General features: G+C 38.9%; 1 protein-coding gene across 10 annotated transcripts in view; it reads right to left on the minus strand.

Moving 5' to 3' along the window:
• SLC44A5 (solute carrier family 44 member 5) overlaps positions 1-23,539 on the minus strand; it is a 374,661-nt gene that overhangs the window by 134,278 nt on the left and 216,844 nt on the right. For all 10 annotated transcript variants that reach the window (XM_023258835.2, XM_045036030.1, XM_045036031.1 and 7 more), the window contains one exon: positions 20,215-20,269. In XM_023258835.2, coding sequence (XP_023114603.1) covers positions 20,215-20,269 — 55 coding nt within the window. The remainder of the gene's footprint in view (positions 1-20,214; positions 20,270-23,539) is intronic.

Genomic DNA, 23,539 nt, shown 5'->3' on the forward strand with positions numbered 1-23,539 from the left:
CTTTAGATTTGGCTTCATAGTTAGTTGCTTAACATATTAACATCTATGTTTGTAAGATATAGTCTTTCTACAAAAGCTAAGTTTACTTGGGGTAAAAAAAGGCGATTGAATTCATTCAGCACTCTAGTATTTCAAAGCAACCAGCCAACAACTGCATTGTCTGTTTTTCATGTCAGGCTAAGAAGAGTGAAATTTACTGATGTTTTCCTAACCCAAGCTTCCCTACTGTGCAAAATGAATAGTTAAGCAGAACATTAGCAGAACAGCTTCATTTCTAACTCTAATAGCGAAGACTTCCCACCACTGTGACACAGAAGGATGCACACTTAAAGACAATACATTTATTTCGTGGATATGAACGTCTTTTGACTAGAAAAAGAAATAACAATCATCTGCAGTACTTTAAATAGAAAACATCTGTTTTTCTTAACATACTTCAAATACTTTGAATTTCCTGATTAGTTGTTATATGAGAACTGTATTTCTGAAAGACATAATGAGGCAGTTTAAAGATGAGTCTTAAATGATCTTTAAAGCAAAGTGAAGAAAAATGCTCATGCTCTGAGTAAGGATAGTTACAGCAGACCTACAAGCTCTGTAGTATGAACAAATACAAAATAATTCTCTCAACGATTTGCATTTACACCAAAAGTTCCATTAAGTATTGCAAGCAAAGGAGGATGATATAAATGAGTGGAGCATAGTGCTATATGAATGAAAATACAGTTCTGTAGTCTTATAGCATGGTAACAAAATCTAAGATGCTATTAAAGCAGTTTTTGCTTGACTAAGCCAAACATGAAGATTTTCAAAGTAATGACATGAAGCATCTTTGTGAGCATTACACAAATGTGTGCATACGTCAAAGAGTAGGCTCAAAAAGTGTATATTATGCAAACACATCTCTGGGTAATTACTCCAGGCTGGAGGGTGTATATTTATTTTGGCCACATCAGCCTTTCCTCAGCAATTTGTAATACAAAATGGAAAGGATCATCCATTTTTCTCATTAAACTTTATAAAAGATGCATTGTATAAATATTTCCAGGTGATTTCTTTGTTTTATTTTTTACCCATAATTCTTTTTCTGCTTCATGGCTAAAAAAAAAAAAGGTAGTTATCATTAGAATATAAGTATTTCAAGACAAATGCCAAAGATAACAACAAGGAAACAAAAATATCGGATCTATGAATGGTAAAGTTTAAGGGCTTCCTGCTTTTTTAAAAATCAGCCAAACGTGTATTGAGCACCTATTGTATACCAGACTCTATACTAGGAAATAAGAATCCAGAAAGAAAGAAAAGCTTCAAGGGACTCACAAAGTATTCATGGATAAAAACAGATAAAGAAGCAAGCAAAAAACCCTCAGTATGATCAAGGTCATAAATGGAGTATGTATAATGTATAAAATATTTAGAGAACACAGACAAAAGAGCAATGGATTCTGCCAGAGAGTAACTAGGACTAAGAGTTAGACAAGAAATATGTGAATTTGACCTTTACATATAAGTAGAAGACCAAGAAGAGTATTAAGAACATTATTTCTTCAAATTATGTGGATAATAGTAAAATTTTAAGAATCTAATGCATTTCCCTTCAAGACCTCTCTTCAAACACTTATGACTTTGCTATGTGTCCTGATGAATTGATTTCCCAAATGTAGTGTAAGGTTAAAAACAGTATAGAAAGCTATTAGAGCATGCTGTTATTTATATAAGGAGGGGAATACACAAGATATATATCTATGTGTATATGTATATGCTTGCAAATGTATAGTTTTATTTTTTTTTTAATTTTTTTTTCAACATTTATTTATTTTTGGGACAGAGAGAGACAGAGCATGAACGGGGGAGGGGCAGAGAGAGAGGGAGACACAGAATCGGAAACAGGCTCCAGGCTCTGAGCCATCAGCCCAGAGCCCGACGCGGGGCTCGAACTCACGGACCGCGAGATCGTGACCTGGCTGAAGTCGGACGCTTAACGGACTGCACCACCCAGGCGCCCCAGCAAATATATAGTTTTAAACGCATACATTTATTTGAAATGCTACACAATTCGCTTATAATATTTGCTATCTCTGAGGCAGGATTCTGAGGCACTAGGGACTCTATGCCTTTTCTGTACTGTTTGAATTGTTCACCCACATGTACTACCTAACTAAATAAATGAATAAATTCCTTAGAACACTTTCTATGGCTCTTGCAACTAGTAAATAACATAGTCTTATCTTACTCTGAATATTCCCAGGAGTGTAAAACAATTCAGCGTGTGTCATACCAGCTTCCGATTTTTAAGGGAATTAAAATATAACTCTCAAATCACGATTGTTGCCAAAGGGCTTCTCACATTTTAGCACACTCAGGCAATAAAAGTTAGAGACATTAAGAGAAAATATTGTGTTCCTCATTAAGGATGCTGAGACTATATCTACCCAATATCAAGATAATTAGTCAATATGACCAATCCAGTGAAAAAGCTGGCCTAGTTCAAAGAGGGTACAGCTCAATTTAAATAAATTTCACTAGGTGAGCTCAGCTCCTAATGCAAACTGGACTCTTCATCTACCAGAGATGAAGCCCTATGTTCAGAATAGTATTCCACATACTGAATGAAGACTTTTTGCCTTTACAGATTTTTTGAAACTTGGAATACTTTGTCTTTTCTTGCAAAATACTCATCCATCTTTTAGACTCAATTCAAAAGCTCTCATGTACATTAAATCTCATCTTTATCACTTAACTGAGCTTTTTCTTCTATAACTAGAAATTCTATTGCTCTTACAATTACCATCATGGTTTAGCACTTAACAACTCTCGAAAGTTTATGTGTGTTAGTTTTAAATCCCCAATGGAATTGTAAATGATACAGATGGCATATCAGGTTAGGGAAGTAGACATGGTCTGCTAATCCAAAATAGATCACAGAGTCAATAAATAGCACACCAAAACTATAATAACATAGATTAGGGAACCAAGAATATAAAATAAATTTATAAATTCAGCACAGATATTATGCACAAATATCAAAGCCAGAGTTTTAAGCAGGAAGGTGTTAGCAATGGGATAGCAAATCAAACTTCTTCCAGAAAGGAAAAGATGGAGTTTCATTCCCTCTTATTGAATAAAATTAAATTAAATTATGGATAATGCATATGGAGAACATGGCTTATGTGGTTGTACCTTTGGTTTCCTAAACCTGAAAAAACAAATTGTGATACCAAATGCACAAATGTAAAATAATAGTACCTTCTCCACTTCTTCTGTACTTACTGTGGGGGACAAGGGGGATCTATAAAATGTTATGCACATTACAATGGAGTATTTTTAAGAAAGAAACATTAAGAATAAAGCACATGGAGACCATCAACTCTGATTTTTTTACCTGAAATTTTGAGCAAACAATACTTATTTTAATTTTCAGCATTGAGCTTCTTTTTTTTTACTGTGTGACAAGAGAGCATCCTATGAGGAATAGGTGACATTTACCCAAAAACATAAGATAAACTATAATTCACAGGGCCACAATGTTACTAACATGAAGGAATTAATTCTTGCAGATATTTCACCAAATAAATAGGAGTTTTCCAGTTGAAATAAACTCATAATGACCTGAATTCAAAAGTCTAGAGCATGGGGGCGCCTGGGTGGCGCAGTCGGTTAAGCGTCCGACTTCAGCTAGGTCATGATCTCGCGGTCCGTGAGTTCGAGCCCCGCGTCAGGCTCTGGGCTGATGGCTCAGAGCCTGGAGCCTGTTTCCGATTCTGTGTCTCCCTCTCTCTCTGCCCCTCCCCTGTTCATGCTCTGTCTCTCTCTGTCCCAAAAATAAATAAACGTTGAAAAAAAAATTAAAAAAAAAAAGTCTAGAGCATGTAGAGTGATATCTATGTGTGTAAATCATGAAAAACAATGACGTCTTAGACAAATTTTCAACAAGTAACTTAAATCAAAATGACAATATTACATGTGTTGGGAAGTTTTAGTCTAATTTTATCATGTCCTGACTTTGTCCTTTTGGGTTTATAAGGTTCACAATAAGAAGCTGTTTTTTGTTTTGTTCTGTTTTGTTTTTTGTTTTTTATTTATTTTTTTTTTGTTTTCTTTTGTTTTTTTCTCTGAGAGGCTATATATAGAATTTGGACAAGCTCATATCAAGTGAAGGGTCATATCTGAGTGATAGTTTCATTACCAAAATAGAAAGGCATTTCAGGTAATGCTTCATTGACATTTGCATACACTTTCTTTTTTTTTGTAAATATTTTTTATGTTTTATTTTTTATATTTGAGAGAGAGACAGAGACAGAGAGTGAACAGGGGAGGGGCAGAGAGGGATGGAGACAGAATCTGAAGCAGGCTCCAGGCTCTGAGCTGTCAGCATGGAGCCCAACACGGGGCCCAAACTCAGGAGTGGTGAGGTCATGACTTGAGCTGAAGTTTGACACTTAAATGACTGAACCACCCAGGAACTCTGCATACACTCTTTCTACAACCATTCCTTATTTAACCAACCAATCAAAGTAATCATCAAAAAAGCCAATGCACAGTTTGGAAAAGATTTAAATTAAATACCAATACCTAGATAAAATTTGATAATATTTCTTCACTAATTTTTCATCACAGATCTAACTAGAAAATCACCTTCGCATCAAAAACTTGCATAGTCAATAAATAGGCAAGATGGCGGCTTAGGAGGACGCTGGGCTCACCGCACGTCCTGCTGATCACTTAGATTCCACCTACACCTGCCTAAATAACCCAGAAAACCGCCAGAGGATTAGCAGAACGGAGTCGCGGGAGCCAAACGCAGACGAGAGGCCCACGGAAGAGGGTAGGAAGGGCGGCGAGGCGGTGCGCGCTCCACGGACTGGCAGGAGGGAGCCGGGGCGGAGGGGCGGCTCACCGGCCAAGCAGAGCCCCCAAGTCTGGCTTGCAAAAGCGGAGGGGCCTGACGGACTGTGTTCCCACAACAAGCGCGACTCAGCGTCTGGGAGGTCATAAGTTAACAGCTCTGCTCGGAAAGCGGGAAGGCTGGAGGACAAAGGGAGGGAGAGCTGCTGAGCCCCCTGACAACAGAGCTCAGTTTGGTGGGGAACAAAGGCGCTCGCCAGCGCCATCTCCCCCGCCCATCCCCCAGCCAAAATCCCAAAGAGAACCAGTTCCTGCCAGGGAACTTGCTCGCTCCGCGCAAACACCCAACTCTGTGCTTCTGCGGAGCCAAACATCCGGCAGCGGATCTGACTCCCTCCTGCTGCCACAGGGCCCCTCCTGAAGTGGATCACCTAAGGAGAAGCGATCTAAGCCTGCCCCTCCTGCCCCTGTGCACCTTGCCTACCCACCCCAGCTAATACGCCAGATCCCCAGCATCACAAGCCTGGCAGTGTGCAAGTAGCCCAGACGGGCCACACCACCCCACAGTGAATCCCACCCCTAGGAGAGGGGAAGAGAAGGCACACACCAGTCTGACTGTGGCCCCAGCGGTGGGCTGGGGGCAGACATCAGGTCTGACTGCAGCCCCGCCCACCAACTCCAGTTATACACCACAGCACAGGGGAAGTGCCCTGCAGGTCCTCACCACGCCAGGGACTATCCAAAATGACCAAGCAGAAGAATTCCCCTCAGAAGAATCTCCAGGAAATAACAACAGCTAATGAGCTGATCAAAAAGGATTTAAATAATATAACAGAAAGTGAATTTAGAATAATAGTCATAAAATTAATCGCTGGGCCTGAAAACAGTATACAGGACAGCAGAGAATCTCTTGCTACAGAGATCAAGGGACTAAGGAACAGTCACAAGGAGCTGAAAAACGCTTTAAATGAAATGCAAAACAAAATGGAAACCACCACGGCTCGGCTTGAAGAGGCAGAGGAGAGAATAGGTGAACTAGAAGATAAAGTTATGGAAAAAGAGGAAGCTGAGAAAAAGAGAGATTAAAAAATCCAGGAGTATGAGGGGAAAATTAGAGAACTAAGTGATACACTAAAAAGAAATAATATACGCATAATTGGTATCCCAGAGGAGGAAGAGAGAGGGAAAGGTGCTGAAGGGGTACTTGAAGAAATCATAGCTGAGAACGTCCCTGAACTGGGGAAGGAAAAAGGCATTGAAATCCAAGAGGCACAGAGAACTCCCTTCAGACGTAACTTGAATCGATCTTCTGCACGACGTATCATAGTGAAACTGGCAAAATACAAGGATAAAGAGAAAATTCTGAAAGCAGCAAGGGGTAAACGTGCCCTCACATATAAAGGGAGACCTATAAGACTCGTGACTGATCTCTCTTCTGAAACTTGGCAGGCCAGAAAGAATTGGCACGAGATTTTCAGGGTGCTAGACAGAAAAAATATGCAGCCAAGAATCCTTTATCCAGCAAGTCTGTCATTTAGAATAGAAGGAGAGATAAAGGTCTTCCCAAACAAACAAAAACTGAAGGAATTTGTCACCACTAAACCAGCCCTACAAGAGATCCTAAGGGGGACCCTGTGAGACAAAGTCTCAGAGACATCACTACAAGCATAAAACATACAGACATCACAATGACTCTAAACCCGTATCTTTCTATAATAACACTGAATGTAAATGGATTAAATGCGCCAACCAAAAGACATAGGGTATCAGAATGGATAAAAAAACAAGACCCATCTATTTTCTGTCTACAAGAGACTCATTTTAGACCTGAGGACACCTTTAGATTGAGAGTGAGGGGATGGAGAACTATTTATCATGCGACTGGAAGCCAAAAGAAAGCTGGAGTAGCCATACTTATATCAGACAAACTAGACTTTAAATTAAAGGCTGTAACAAGAGATGAAGAAGGTGGCACAAAAACAGACACATAGACCAATGGAATAGAATAGAAACCCCAGAACTAGACCCACAAACGTATGGCCAACTCATCTTTGACAAAGCAGGAAAGAACATCCAATGGAAAAAAGACAGCCTCTTTAACAAATGGTGCTGGGAGAACTGGACAGCAACATGCAGAAGGTTGAAACTAGACCACTTTCTCACACCATTCACAAAAATAAACTCCAAATGGATAAAGGACCTAAATGTGAGACAGGAAACCATCAAAACCTTAGAGGAGAAAGCAGGAAAAGACCTCTCTGACCTCAGCCGTAGTAATCTCTTACTCGACACATCCCCAAAGGCAAGGGAATTAAAAGCAAAAGTGAATTACTGGGACCTTATGAAGATAAAAAGCTTCTGCACAGCAAAGGAAACAACCAACAAAACTAAAAGGCAACCAACGGAATGGGAAAAGATATTTGCAAATGACATATCGGACAGAGGGCTAGTATCCAAAATCTATAAAGAGCTCACCAAACTCCACACCCGAAAAACAAATAACCCAGTGAAGAAATGGGCAGAAAACATGAATAGACACTTCTCTAAAGAAGACATCCGGATGGCCAACAGGCACATGAAAAGATGTTCAGCGTCGCTCCTTATCAGGGAAATACAAATGAAAACCACACTCAGGTATCACCTCACGCCAGTCAGAGTGGCCAAAATGAACAAATCAGGAGACTATAGATGCTGGAGAGGATGTGGAGAAATGGGAACCCTCTTGCACTGTTGGTGGGAATGCAAATTGGTGCAGCCGCTCTGGAAAGCAGTGTGGAGGTTCCTCAGAAAATTAAAAATAGACCTACCCTATGACCCAGCAATAGCACTGCTAGGAATTTATCCAAGGGATACAGGAGTACTGATGCATAGGGCCACTTGTACCCCAATGTTCATAGCAGCACTCTCAACAATAGCCAAATTATGGAAAGAGCCTAAATGTCCATCAACTGATGAATGGATAAAGAAATTGTGGTTTATATACACAATGGAATACTACATGGCAATGAGAAAAAATGAAATATGGCCTTTTGTAGCAACGTGGATGGAACTGGAGAGTGTGATGCTAAGTGAGATAAGCCATACAGAGAAAGACAGATACCACATGGTTTCACTCTTATGTGGATCCTAAGAAACTTAACAGGAACCCATGGGGGAGGGGAAGGAAAAAAAAAAAGAGGTTAGAGTGGGAGAGAGCCAAAGCATAAGAGACTGTTAAAAACTGAGAACAAACTGAGGGTTGATGGGGGGTGGGAGGGAGGAGAGGGTGGGTGATGGGTATTGAGGAGGGCACCTGTTGGGATGAGCACTGGGTGTTGTACGGAAACCAATTTGTCAATAAATTTCATATAAAAAAAAACTTGCATAGTCATTGCATTAAGAAAAGTAATTAAAGTCACATAGTAGTGAGTGGAGAAAATTCTACTAGGCCTTGACTTTCTGCCTCCTGATATGCTCTTTCTACTCCTTGGTTTTCTGTGGTTCTATTAAGACTTGGTAACCTGGCTCCACACTGCTGGTGTCTGAATGACTTAGAAATTCCCTAATGGGATGCTGCTACTAAGATTGCCTCCACAGTCTTCATCTCACATTATCCAGCCCAGTCACAGAGTGAGTGCCACACCCCAGGGCCCAGGCCCTTGGAAGCTGCCTGTTGCCTTCACCCCTATTGGCTTCCCAACTCTGCCCACTCACTGCCTTCCTGCTCCAACTGCATGCCACGTACATTCAATTTTTTAAACAGAAAAATATTTTCTTTCCCCAATGTCCTGCCAAAAGAATTCACACTTAAAGTATACAATGATGGATTGAGAGCAAATGAAAAACAAATGCATTCAGTTGCAAAACAGCCTGACTGCAACAATGTTTGAAGAGTATGTGGTAATAAATTCTTCTGATACAGGTATATGGTAAAAGGGCATATGGTATATAGACATATAATAGTAAAGGTAAACATTAGCTTTTCCAGAAAAAAAAAAAGAAGCTGTGGGTCTATTAGAAACATTTTAATTATCATCATAGTAAAGGTGAAGGGTCAAATGTCTGTGTTGAATGAAACATCAAGGATACTATTACAAAGTAACAACAGACCCAAATGAAAATGGGCACAGTGTGCAGTCTATCTTCCTCCCTGCCACACACAAATTCATTAAGCTGTGTTCTATGGCAACCTTACTACTAAGAGGTTCTGCTGCCCTAACTTCACTGCTTGGGGTTCTCTCCTGAAATCAGAGCATTACGTGATCAATCACATAGTCCTACATAACTCCCTTAACAAATCCCCAAAGGAAAAAGAGTCCCAAATCCTCATCCTGCCTTTTAAACTTCTCAGTAATCCCAAATGACCTGCTCACCTTCATTCCCAAGGTGTGTTTCACCTTAGTCTCTGTTCCAGCCCCTCTGGAGCGCCACAGAATACACCATGCACTCACATGCTGTGGTCCACATGGAGAAGCACCACCCAGATTCCCCTTCAAGAAGGACTTGCTGCCTGGCTGTGGCACGTGTGGTCATAAATAGCCTCTAGCCCATCAGGACCTTCAGAGTCCACCTCAGCTGTTTCACACCACGTCATGCCCTCCCAGGACAGCTGGCAAACCAGGAACTGAGCCAAGTGGGCTCATAAAGGTGTGATCATTTCAGAGATACTCCAGACCTCTGGGAGGGACAGTACTCACTCCAGAGCTCCCTGCTGGGTGGACTGAGGCTTTGTGGTAGCAGTTGGACATCTCCCTCTGTGCAATCCCACTTCCTTCCCCCTTCTTTTCACTGGTGTTGATCCCTAATAAAGAGCTTGCACCCCAGACTCCAGTTCAGCATCTGCTTCCAGAGAACTGAATCTGCAACACCTGCTTCCATGAGTCTGATTCTCTTCTTCATTCTCTATCAAAATCATTCTTCTCTTCTAAGGTCCAGCTCAAATGATACCTTCAAGAAATATTTCCTCATCCTTCCAATAGGGAATAATTATTCATTTCACTCATTTTGCTCTATTGCCCTGAATTATGCCTGTATCTCTGTGTAGCAAGTTGATAATTTTTATATTAAAGTTAGTAGTTTAAATTTTAAGTTTTTTGAGAGCGTAGTCTGTCCTATTCACTTCTGTATGCCCACAGTGCATAACAGTTAAGAGTTATGAATGAAAGAAAAAACTAATGCATGATCTAGAATCTACCTAAACCTCTTCTTTTTTCCTCCTCCATTATAGCAAAAAAAAATGCTGCCAATATTTCCTCTCCAATATTTCATACATATGCCCAGCCTCTCTGTTTTTTTTACCTATATGTTATATATAGTCCCTGCTTTCCACACTAGCTAAGCACATCTGCTTGGTATGGAACATGCTTATCCTGTCTTTAAGCCATCACATAAAAGGTGTCTCTTTGACAGCATGATCCTTTCTTCAAAATATCGTTCAAGATCCTCTTTGTATGTGAATTACCCTAAGGTACTGCCATCCAATTCCAGCTACCTGAGGATCTTCTTGTTCACATAATTTCGGTATCTAATTACGTGTCTAAAAATCATTATGCTCCATCAGAACAGTGACCAAAGTTTGTCCACCCTTAAATCTTTGTAAGACTAGAAAAATAAACTATATGGGAAATGCAAAACATATATATTCTGGATTAATAATTTTTTATAATGTTCACCTTCTCACTTTCCAAAATGATCATTTCATACTTTCTCCTCTCAATCCTCAGGCACATAGGCCTGCTACCACCTCTACTGCCACCATTAGCCCATCCCTGTCTAATGACCTTACCTCATAAGTCACTGAGAAACTAGAAGCCAGCAGTAAGAATCTCCCTCTTCTCATCGTCAGAAATACTGACGTCTTATTCCCTGCTTACCATCTTACAGTATGGGCTAGGAATCTCTGTTCCCACCTAAGGCCAATGTCTGATCATGTTCTAGATTCCATCTTCAGGATTTTCTTTCTATAATGTCCCCTTTCTCTTGCATCATCAGTGTCCTGGATCATCTCCAGCACCACACACTACCATGTTGTAGTATCTTCTATCTTTAGAAAACTCTACTTTGATCCCAGATTCCTCTCATCTTCCAACAAAACTTATTGAAAGAGTTATCTCTAATGGCTACCTCCAGGCTTTCACCTGACATTCTCTAAGTTTCCCCAGTCAGACTTAAGTGCCCACTACATCATTGAGATTGAGATAATGAAGTCACTAATGACTTTTGTGTTGCCAAATCCAATGGTTACCTCTTAGTTTTTATCTTACTTGACCTCCCAAAGCAATCAACACAGTTGACTCCATCCATCCATCCATCCATCCATCCATCCATCTCTTCTTGTAATACTACATTTAGCTTCTAAAATGTTTCATTCTCCTTGCTTTTCTGGTAACCCATTGGGTGCTTTTTCTATCTCCTGTGCTGGTTTCCTTAAATGTTGTCAAGTCCAGAGTTTGTCCTTAGGTATATTCTTCACCCTCTTAAGTGATCCTATCCAGACACTTGGTTTTAAATATTATCTCTATGCTAATGACCCTCCAACTCTCAATATCCAGCCCTCACTTTATTCTTCACTGAGCTTCAGAGTCATATATAACATCATCATAGGAATATCTATTCTGCAACTCAAATTTAACACAGTCAAAACAGAAGTCCTGCAAGAGCAAACTTGCTCCTCCCCTAATCTTTCCATTCTTTGTATAGAGGATCATCATCCACTCAGTTGTTCCAGTTACCTATCTAGCAGTTATCCTAGACTCCTCTGTTTCTCTCACTTCTCACATCTACTATCAAAACATATATTGAATCTATTCACATCTATCCTTCTCCACTATCACCACCACGGTCCAAGTCACTGACTCCTCCACTTAGATGACTGCAAAAGCATCCTATTGATCTCCCTGCTGATGCTTTTGGATTCTTAAAAACCATTCTCCACACAGCAGTAAAAAATGCGTTTTAAGGGGCGCCTGGGTGGCACAGTCGGTTAAGCGTCCGACTTCAGCCAGGTCACGATCTCGCGGTCCGGGAGTTTGAGCCCCGCGTCAGGCTCTGGGCTGATGGCTGGGAGCCTGGAGCCTGTTTCCGATTCTGTGTCTCCCTCTCTCTCTTCCCCTCCCCCGTTCATGCTCTGTCTCTCTCTGTCCCAAAAATAAATTTAAAAAAACGTTGAAAAAAAAATAAAAATAAATGAGTTTTAAGAACATGTATTAGATTAACTCACTCTTCTAAAACTCTCCAATGACTTTCCATCACACTTGTACATACAAACTGTAATGTGCTTGCCGGAATCACCTACCAACCCACTCCCCAACCTCTCCCCCTTCTATCATACCGCACTCACACCAGCATTCACTCTGTTCTTTGAACATACTAAGCTTACTCCTGCCTTAGACACTTCATGTTTTGCTATTTCTCTGTCTGAAGTGCTATGTTCTCAATCTTTGTACAGCTAGGTCCTCCTTATTATTCAAGTCTCATTTCATTGTCAGCTCTAAGAGGTCTATTGTGGCCACAAAATCTAAATTAAAGCCCACCCCCATTCTCAGCTAGGCATTATCATCACACCATCCTGTTTTGTTTTCTTCCTCACAGTTTTCACTTTCTGAAACTGTTACATTCATTTTTCAGATGTTGTCTGTCTGTCTCTTTTCCCTTCCAAAAACCAGAGGCCTTATTTATCTTGCTCATCACTACATCTTGAATGCCTAGGGGATATTGGGAGAATAATATATGAACAATAAATATTTGTTGAATGAAAATAAATTAATATTAATCTTTGGAATAGTAGCCACATAAGACATCCACAGCTGAAAGCCAGGTCTTTTGTTCTCTTCCACAGCTTGTACTTCCCACATTGAACCTTAAAGTCTTTTCAGTTGTCTGTTTCTTCTATTATCTAATTCCTTGAGGAAAGGACATCCTATCTTTATATTATCACCAACTAGCATAATTCTTATTATAAAGTTAGATGTACTATAAATATTGGTTTAAGGAATAAAGGAAAACAGGGATTGGGAAGAAGCAAAGTGACATAGAACCTATAAATAAATATAAAGAGGCTGAATAATGGCTATAGTGCTATCACATTTGAGGCAAAACAGTTACCATATACAGGCATAAGTAAAGCTTTACTAATAGATTTGAACTCTAAGACTTTAAAGTCATATTTAAAGCTCTTGCTGAGAAGCTATCCAAATTCTATACCATCTTCAGATGACATTAGTGTAATATGGGTGTTCAAATTCCTAAATGCAACTCTCAGCTAAGAGGAGCATGGTATGAGAGTTCTCTGAATTATTGGCATTATCAGGGCTTATGAATCTACCTCAGACCAATTTTCAACTCAATTAGTTTTCATGAAATGTCCACAGAAGGCATGATACTGTATGCAGTGCAGATCCCAGAATGCTATATCAAGGCAGGTCAGAGATTTATAGGTCCCAGTGTAAAAAGTTCAGTTTATTCTGTTTATCTCATTCATTTTGTGTTAGAGCAAAGCCATTAAAATGTTATGACCATTTTCTTGACCTATGATCCAAATCTGAAAAAATAAGGTCCAAATTGCTACACTTGGCACCCTATGATAAAGATCATATATTATCTTCTCAGGACATGAAGATGGAATTTGTTTATTTTACTTATTTTTTTCATAGAAAAGCAGACCTGAAAGATGAAGATTAAAAGAATGTTAACATTATAAGCATAGCTATGAAAGAAATAACCCTATTCTTTATAAGCAGAATTCCATCCAAGGAGTAGGTGCTCTAACCAATGGTATATTGAGGTGGGGGACGGGGCAGGGAAGAGCCAGCCCTCATCATTAATTACACTTATACTGAATGTAGATCTCTGTCGTCCAAGAGACTGACAAGCCAGATGACAAAACAATACATGAGTACAAAAGTTAAAAAGCAAGTGTATGTATCATTCATAGCACAAGCTGCAGGATGACAGTGGAGGGAAGGCACTCTGAACCTAGGGTCAGAAGAGGTGGATCCTGAGTCAGACCATTAAGCAGGGAAGACTACCACTTTATGTAACAGTAAGGTGCTTCCCCAAAACTTGAGAGAATAGAAAATAATACTACTTTCTAAGAGTTAAACTATGAAATCAACACATAATTAAAGCAGTGACGTATGTAGTCACTTCAATGATACTGTAAGCTTCCCAGTCCAGCAAGCCTAACTTTAAATTTACTGAATTTATTAACAAATCTAAGGAGAATTGCAAATAACGATCAAACAGCATCGCCTTTCCAAACACTCTCCAGGTTAGGGCACCAAGTCAAACTGATGTGAAGATCCCACTCTGTTGATAGACACCATAGGCAGCCAGCACCTGATGTCACTAGACATCCCACTCATGCAATTCCCTTGTTCTAACTATATACTCATCAAGCAACTTATTGATAATTAAGTTTCTCATGCAGTTTGTCTCAAGGGAGCAATGTGATGATCAGGTCAACATGAAGACCAGGTCTGCTCAGCAATTAAATTTCTTAATGTAAATTACTGTATTGGCATTCTGGTTTTATACATCAGCCTCTTGTGAGCTTTGTTAGTGCCAGCCATCATCCCTGAGTTGTTGTTGTTGTTGTTGTTGTTGTACTTCCAGGACAGTGACATAATAAGTTTTCAGACCCTGTAGAAGTATACAGGACTGGTTTGGTTCAACAGAAAGCTCATTCAAGGGTTTCAAAACCCTAGAGAGACAGAGTGGCAGGGGAGACAGACAGAGAGAGAGAAGAAGAGAAGAGAAGAGAAGAGAAGAGAAGAGAAGAGAAGAGAAGAGAAGAGAAGAGGAGGGGACAAGAGGGGAGGGGAGGGGAGGGGAGAGTAGTTTAGGCAGATACATTGAAACAAATCTGTGTAGAGATGTGAATATAATATTAATGTTCAGGCAGTGGGAAGTCACTAGTGAAACTTGAGTAGGAGGTGCAACATGATCAAAACTGTTACAGGTCTACTATGTGCAGTTCTGCTTAGCAGAACTCATGGTTCAGTTGAGTTAGCCAAGCAAACAACTAACTACAACACAATATTATAAGCACACAGAGTACTCTGCAAGCACCAGAGAAAGTACCTGCAGTTTACTCTAGGGATGATCAGGGAAAACTTACATTTTTTATTCTACTTTAATATTCTTTCAAACTTCCCTCTTTATTTAGATACCTTTTTAGTTAAAATAAACATATCAATATTTCAAAGAGCCTCAGAAGTGTATTTCTTACTTTCTACTAAATATTCCTACCTGGATATGCCATTGGCATCCTCAACTCAACATTTCAAAATCTAAACACATGATTTCTCTGCTTTTCTTCATGTGTTCCCTACTTTGGTGATTGTAACCACAATCCATCTGGTTATTGGGCATAGTCATGCTAGATTCTCTCTTCAACACCCAACATACAATCAGTCTTAAAGCCTTAAAGGTTTTGCCTTTTCATTACCTCTTAAATTTCTTTTCTCCCAGGGCCATTGCCTTAGTCCAGGTTTTAATCATTTGTCAGGCAGATTACTGAAGGAGTCTTCTAAATGGTTCCCTACCTTCATTCCAACTAGCTTCTATCCTTTCCAGCATGTTTTCAGTTTTAAAGCTAGGATGATAGTTCATTTAGTCATCCAACAAATGCATATGTGTCAGGGAATTTGTAAGTCCAGGGGATAGAGCGATGAACAAAATATATGAGTTCTTGATTTTCACTAACATGATACTATAGACAGGACATTAATTATATAAGCGAAGAAATGAATAAAGCAGTTTTTCAATAGTGATAAAATGTATAAAGTAAATACAATTAATTCATGTAGCAGAGAGTGACTATGTTAACTAGCTGCAATTTAAAACCTGAAACTACTAAAAAAAAAGAGAGAGAGAGAGAGAGTGTGTATGGCTGCAGGACTGGATTGTCATTAAGGCGTCTGGGGCAATGACAGTTAGGAACAGGATGATAAGAGGAAGCCAGTCATGCAAAAGTCTGGGAGCAAAATATCTCAGTCAGAGGAATAACAAACACAAAGTCCTCAAGGAGGATGCAAATTTAGACTGTTCAAAAAATGGGAAGAAAGCAAGTGTAGCTACAATGAGAGGTTAAAGAGAGAAAGAGTGATAGGGGATAAGGTCAGTGAGTTACACAGAGGGCTCTCGCAAAAGGCCCCATAAATTTGAGTTTTAATCAAAGTGCTATGGGAAGCTATTGAAAATATATAAGTAGAAGAGCTGCATAATTTCATCTGTGATTTGAAAGTTCACTCAGGGTCTTGTATGGATAATGGGTTTAAGAGAAGCAGGAGTGAAAGAAGGAGGACTATTCTAGATTCCAGTGCAAAATATAGTTGGTAGAAGGAAAGATGGATAAACAGTTGATTTGGTGACATATTATGGAGTTATATCAATAAGACTTCCTATTGGAGTGAATATAGGAGATGAGAAAAACAAAAAGAAACCAAGGATCTGTAACCTGATGGATACTGGTGTCATTTTCTGAGATGGAAAAGACTGAGGCAGGAGGTTTTAGAACTTTGGAGCAGGAGCAGGAATCAAGATTTCAGCTGAGCCAAATTAAGTTTGAATAAGTATTGAGAATCCAAAGACAAATGTTGAGTAGGCAGCTAAATACAGAAACATGGAGGCCAATGGAAGGGTCATTGGTAGCAATAGAAGCTTGAGGGTCATTGACATACAGATAATATTTAAAATTATTGGCCTAGTGTAAAAACAGACTAAAGAAAGAGAAGAAAAGGCCAAGTCCTGTGGCATTCCAACATTTGGAAATCAAACAAAGATTGAAGAAACTGAAAAGTAGAAGCCAATGAGATGAAAGAAGCTTCAGGTGAGTATCATGGCAAGGAAGCCAAAAGAAAAGAACATTTCAAAAAGTGGAGAGTGGTCACCTTTGTCAAATGCTGCTGTGAGGTTAAAACAAAAGTCACCACCACTGCACTTGGAAAGATTGAGATCACTGGTAACCTTCTCAAAATCAGTTTGAGGAGAGTGCTATACAATAAACTTCTATTGGAGAGAATATGAGGGAAGGGAGGAGGCTACAAACCATTTTGATTTGTAAAATAGTTTGAAATAAAAAGCCTATATCCATAGCACTCCCTTTGAAAACTCTCAGCCTCAAAATCTGAAAGGAAATTAAGAGAAATAAAAATAAATGGTGTCATAATTGGTATAACAAAGAGCACACCAATTATTTCAACAGGTAGCCAATATGGGAAGTGCATAAATTTAGGAAACAACATTGTGTCCTCACAATAACTTGAGATGTCTACTTGATAATGGCACTTCAGAATTCACAAGAGGGCATCAGTACAGTGCTTTCTATGTGTGTCACTTAAGCCAGAAGCTGGACTCTTCTGTACTTTGGCATTAAGAGTCGAATCACAGTCTTGAAATTTTAAGATTGCAAAGGACTTAGAGGTCATTTAGTCCAACTTCTTTATGTGAATGAATCCCCTCTACCACATCTGTAATGAATGTTTCTCCTCTCTCATCTTGAGAGTTAGTGAATTTGCCACCTCCGCCCAATGCTTCAGGTAGAAATAAATGCATCTTATTACATTTCAGATAGATTTTCTACCTTTTATAATAATAGTTATTTTAAGCACTGTGGAACCTACCAATTTGATTAGTATGAGTCATATGTCCTTCATCTATTTTTTGTATAGAGGAAAAAGGTAATTATGGAACATGTAGGCCTTTTATTTCTATTTACCTGTATACCTATATGCTGCCTCTTTCCAGGAAAAAAAACTTAAATGAAATGATTTAAAACACCTGGGTGCAAGAGAGTTATTAAAGTAGAAATAGAAATTCAAATTCCCAAAAAGAAATTCTTGACTCAAAGGCTAATGTAGTTGCTGGCATTGAAATTGAATTTATCAGTGGGCCTTCTACAATTCAGTACAAAAGAAAAATATGCTGGATTACACAGTTCTCTTTATATAATGGAAGAAAGTATACTAATTTGCCATTAAATTAAAAATTTATTTGTTCTAAATTACAAGAGGAATTTCTCATGCAGCATCTTATAAAAGAGCCTTATGTCTTTGTTTTCTATGTGCATTTATTTTCATTGCCTAATGTACTGCTAAGGGTGCTAGACACTCATTTTTACCAAGCTCACAATCTCAACCCAATGCAAAACAACCTTCAAAAAAATTCTGTTGAATAAAGGGGACAAAATGATGTTCTTGTGAACTGAGAGAGGTGTATAGAAGATGGCTGACTGACAAGCAGAGAATAGTGTAAGAATTGTCCTGGATCTCTGATAATACTTTGGATCTTTCAGAAGGGAAGTGATATCTGTAAGCAAAAGAGGTTATTAAAGCTCATTCTGTTGCCAGAGGTAACGTGAAGAATTTGGGATTTCTCATTTGCTCTTTAAACACTCTAATTGTTTTTCCAGGAAGGGCATTATAAAATCCTGCAGCCCGAAAAGTTACAAATGGGTCAGCTGTGTCTTTCTGTCACTAAGCTCCTGTGGTTTTACAACACTTTCCCTGTTCTTGGATTGAAGAGTGGGGGAAGTATGCCCACATAATGACCATTTCACCTTTGAAGGCCTTGTGGTGCTGGGGCATCACAAAAGGCCCTCAGTAAAAATAAATTACTCTCCTCACAGTGGTTATCACAGTTTTTTGGACTTTACCTGGACTACCTGGTTCCATCATTAAATTCTAAATAAATGAAGACAGATCTCAACTCCTTCCCCACACCTAAAGCCAGCCAGGCTTAATTCCGCTTTCTTCTCTATGGCTAGAAAAGGCACACCTATGTGGATGGAACTGGAGGGTATTATGCTAAGCAAAATTAGTCACTCAGAGAAAGACAAATATCATATGACGTCACTCACATGAGGACTTTAAGATACAAAACAGATGAACATAAGGGAAGGGGAGCAAAAAGAATATAAAAACAGGGAGGGGGACAAAACAGAAGAGACTCATAAATATGGAGAACAAACAGAGGGTTGCTGGAGGGGTGGTGGAAGGGGGGATGGGATCTAAGTGGGTAAGGGGCATTAAGAAATCTACTCCTGAAATCATTGTTGCACCATACGCTAAATAACTTGGATGTAAATTAATAAATGCATTTTTTAAAAGATTTAAAAAAATAAATAAATGTTATGGAAAACAAAGGAAGAAAAGGCATACCTATAATCTGTATTTTGTTTGTCCAAATGTGACAGCAATTTATATTATAATCCTCATTATTACTACCATATACTACTACTACTTCTACTTCTACTACTACTACTATTGAATCTGGATTATATCTAGTGGTCCCTTAAGGCCAATAGGCTAGGTTCAATTAGCACAAATTAGTTATTGGAAAATGAATGTAAGTGCAGTAAAAGTAACCTACATACTGAATGAGGCTGTTTGTATACTGGACAACAGAATGTATTCATGGTGTTACCACGGAAAGAACAAGAGATTTCAGACTTACTCTAAAGAAGGAATTGGTGCACCCTCAAATAAGTTAACCCCAAACAAATGACCTGGCTTTTTACAGAATTAGAATAAACTGAATACACATTTGTTTAAAGCCGGAATATTATAGGCACGTAACAGTAAATGCTAACGTACATGCTGATGGTTGGCAGCTCAAACAACAAGCATGCTGATCGTGCTATTCATGCTATTTCACCTAACAGTCTGTTATGACATACAACTGCCAGAAATCAAGGTGAAAGCTAAGCAAAACCCAGCTGCCAACAGCATAATTTTCTCCTCATTCTTACCTATTCCACCCTGTAAACCCCTGTTTTGATTAGCAGGAAGCCTGGGAATAGAGGGTAAAAATAATAATAAAAGAGGCCTATGAATTACTGGATAGTTTTTAAATGCCATACAACTTTGAGAAAGAAGTACCAGTTGAGACAAGTACATATTTCCCTAGAGCAGTCTAAAATATCCTACAGCTTACATGATGCCTTGGTGAATGGTTATCTCCAAGAAAGCTGTCTGCTTTGGGAAGCTGCGTAGCACAAATACCTGGTGTGGAAGAAGTTGGCATAGCAACTTTGCATTTACAATGGTGAATCACACAGTAAACAGGTGCATCAAACAACTATCAAATGTGTTTGCTTCTCTACAAAGTGGTTAAATCTTATAAAGCATTTTTAGGCTTTTCTTTTTGAAAAACACACTCTCCGGTCCAATAATTTAAGGCAGTTCATTTGTTGAATAGGACAGGATATCCATGACTCATGGAAAGATTTGTTCTCTGTATTTTCTCTACATAAAGAACGTGACATTTAGGCAAAAAAATAAGTCATTTCCCCTTCATAACAGACATAATTCTCCATTGACCAGAAAATGGTACCAAAGATAAGCTTTCTGTGTTTGTCAAGAAATAATTTCCAAGAAAAGAATTGCTTACCTTTTGGCAACAGGCCCTTTGAAATTCAGATCAAATGTCTTTGGATCACCTGCATCTAAAACAAAGAAGTTTTTAAGCATATATGCCAATGAAATGGCAAATAAATACATATACAATATTAATAAAGAAAAATCTACAACTTGGCTACTGCCCACTGTAATGCTGTATTCAATCTTTGGTCCAAGGAAACATCAGTTTTGCCTTGGTTACATCTGCCAATCCTCTTCCCTCTCTCCAGCTAGAAGCAAGACCAGGAAGAGTTGTTAAGGACCATATTCTGTGCATACTGTACACATACCTCCCTTTGTTCTGGATAATAACATTATAGATTGCATCCAGGGTAGCAAAACTTGGAGCTCTTCTGGTCTGCAAAGCCATTCTACCATCTGCCATCATCAAGTATTGCATACTTGTGCGGTGCAAAATATAATAGAGATGCTTACTTATCTAGTTCTCCCCTTTCTCTCAGTAGATTAGGCTTTCCTTCAAGACGTTGAAATATGGTTGGTCTCTGCCACATTGGCTATATGGTATATTCAAGTCACTATCATACTATATAAACATTATTTTTAATTGATATTTTAAGATCCTACCAACTGAGTCACCAGGTGCCCTAGGATGGAAGTTATTTTATACATCTTAGGCCACATCATGATGCATTGTTGCATCATGATTGTGATATATTACCCTCATTTTTAAACCGTACAAGGTACACACAGAATGGTTTTTTTTCCCCTGGCATGTACTGTGTAAGCAGACCCAGGAGCAAGTTCTGTAAAATCATTCTGGCCAGGGATCTGTATTTTGCAATCCCACTGCCCCTCCCCTGCTTCCTCTAGGGATTTGTCCTTTGAGAAGGCTTAGTCCTGGAATTAAAGACAACATTCCTAAACAGAATGGCAAAACAACAACAACAACCACCACCACCAAACGCATGTGTCAGCAACTTGACTCTGCCTGTAAATGGGGAAATGAGGTCTGAGGACTCAGAGACCTCTTTAGTGTAATCATCTGCTGAGGACAAAACAACAGGAATGTAAAGACAAACATGCAACAGAAATCCAAGAGCCAGTCAGTCAGTGAATATTCATAAAGCACCTATTATATGCTGAGAGATCCAAGGGCACAGAAGATATTTAAGGAATGGTCCCTATCTCAGAGACCTTACAATTGGTGGGACAAGATCAATGCATTGATTTATTCAACAAAAGTCCTTAAGAATCTTTATTTACCAGGCCCTGTGTTGTAACACATGAACACTGAACATACCATATAAAACAATTAATAAAGAACCATATTATGTGGTATCAGCCTTAAGTGTTATAAGACTTCTAAGAAAGTAGGTTTCATCAAAGACTAGAAGAGTCACAAGGGTTTCATTCAAGAAAATGAGACTTTTGTGAAAGATTAGAATAAAACAAAAGGCAAAGAAAAACATTTTGTGTGAATGAAACTAGAATTCTGTTAAATTCAGTAGCTATTTATTGATCACATGTTATGTGTTCTGCATTGAAAGAGACACTGCAGGGGATACAAGATTTAGTGAAACGGTCTCTGTCTTCAGCAAGCTCACTGATGAGCAGGGAGAGAAATAAAAAAAGTACCAAAATTGTTATAATACAAGGCAGAACATTATATCATAAGAGGGGTACAAAGAAAATGTAATGAGATCCAGGGAAGGAAATGTCACTTTCAGTTGAGATTAGAGCCACAATATTTTAAGTTAGACAGGTGAAGTTTAGACCTGTGGCAATGAATGAAGTCACCTAGGGTAGATATGATTAGCATGTTTGTGGGGATGGTGAAAAGACCAGCCTGATTGGAATAAGAAATAATGGGATAGGAGGAGGGGGGAAAAAACTGAATAGATACCATAGGATCAGACTATAGAAAGCCTAAAAATCTGGGATAGAAGATTTTGTCTTTGGGTTTTTTTTTTGTTTCTTTGTTTTAAGAGAGAGAGAGAGAGGGAGAGGGAGAGAGAGAATGTATGCACAAGCAGGGAAACCTGCTTTGAGGTGAAAAACCTATACGCTGAAAACTATAGAAAGCTTATGAAAGAAATTGAAGAAGACACAAAAACAAAGGGAAAATATTCCATGCTCCTGGATAGGAAGAACAAATAGTGTTCAAATGTCAATACTACCCAAAACAATACACATATTCAATGCAATACCTATCAAAATAACACTGGCATTCTTCACAGAGCTAGAACAAACAATCCTAAAATTTGTATGAAACCAGAAAAGACCCCGAATAGCCAAAGCAATCTTGAAAAAGAGAACCAAAGCAGGAGGCATCACAATCCTGGACTTCAAGCTGTATTACAAAGCTGTAATCATCAAGACAGTATGGTAATGGCACAAGAACAGACACTCAGATCAATGGAACAGAATGGAGAACCCATAAATGGACCCACAAACATATGACTAATCTTTGACAAAGCAGGAAAAAATATCCAATGGAAGAAAGACAGTCTCTTCAGCAAGTGGTGCTGGGAAAACTGGACAGCGAGAGGCAGACAAGTGAACCTGAACCACTTTCTTACACCATACACAAAAATAAACTCAAAATTGATGAAAGACCTAAATGTAAGACAGGAAATCATCAAAATCCTTGAGGAGAAAGCAGGCAAAAACCTCTTTGACATTGGCCACAGCAACTTCTTACTCAACAAGTCTCCAAAGGCAAGGGAAACAAAAGCGAAAATGAACTATTGGGACCTCATCAAAATAAAAAGTTTCTGCACAGCGAAGGAAACAATCAGCAAAACTAAAAGGCAACTGATGGAATGGGAGAAGGTATTTGCAAACGACATATCAGATAAAGGGTCCGTATCCAAAATCCACAAAGAACTTATCAAACTCAACACCCAAAAAACAAATAATCCAGTGAAGAAATGGGCAAAAGACATGAATAGACATTCTCCAAAGTAGACATCCAGATGGCCAACTGACATATGAAAAAATGCTCAACATCATTCATCATCAGGGACATACAAATCAAAACCACAATGAGATACCACCTTACACCTGTCAGAATGGCTAACATGAACAACTCAGGTAACAACAGATGTTGGTGAGGTTGTGGAGAAAGAGGATCTCTTTTGCACTGCTGGTGGGAATGCAAACTGGTACATCTACTCTGGAAAACAGTATGGAGTTTCCTCAAAAAATTAAAAATAGAACTACCCTACAACTCAGCAATTGCACTAGTAAGTATTTATCCAAGGGATACAGATATGCTGTTTCGAAGGAGCACATGCACCCCAATGTTTATAGCAGCACTATCAACAATAGCCAAAGTATGGAAAGATCCCAAATGT

Source organism: Felis catus, chromosome C1 (genome assembly GCF_018350175.1).
Source record: "Felis catus isolate Fca126 chromosome C1, F.catus_Fca126_mat1.0, whole genome shotgun sequence".
NCBI classification, from domain to species: Eukaryota; Metazoa; Chordata; class Mammalia; order Carnivora; family Felidae; genus Felis; species Felis catus.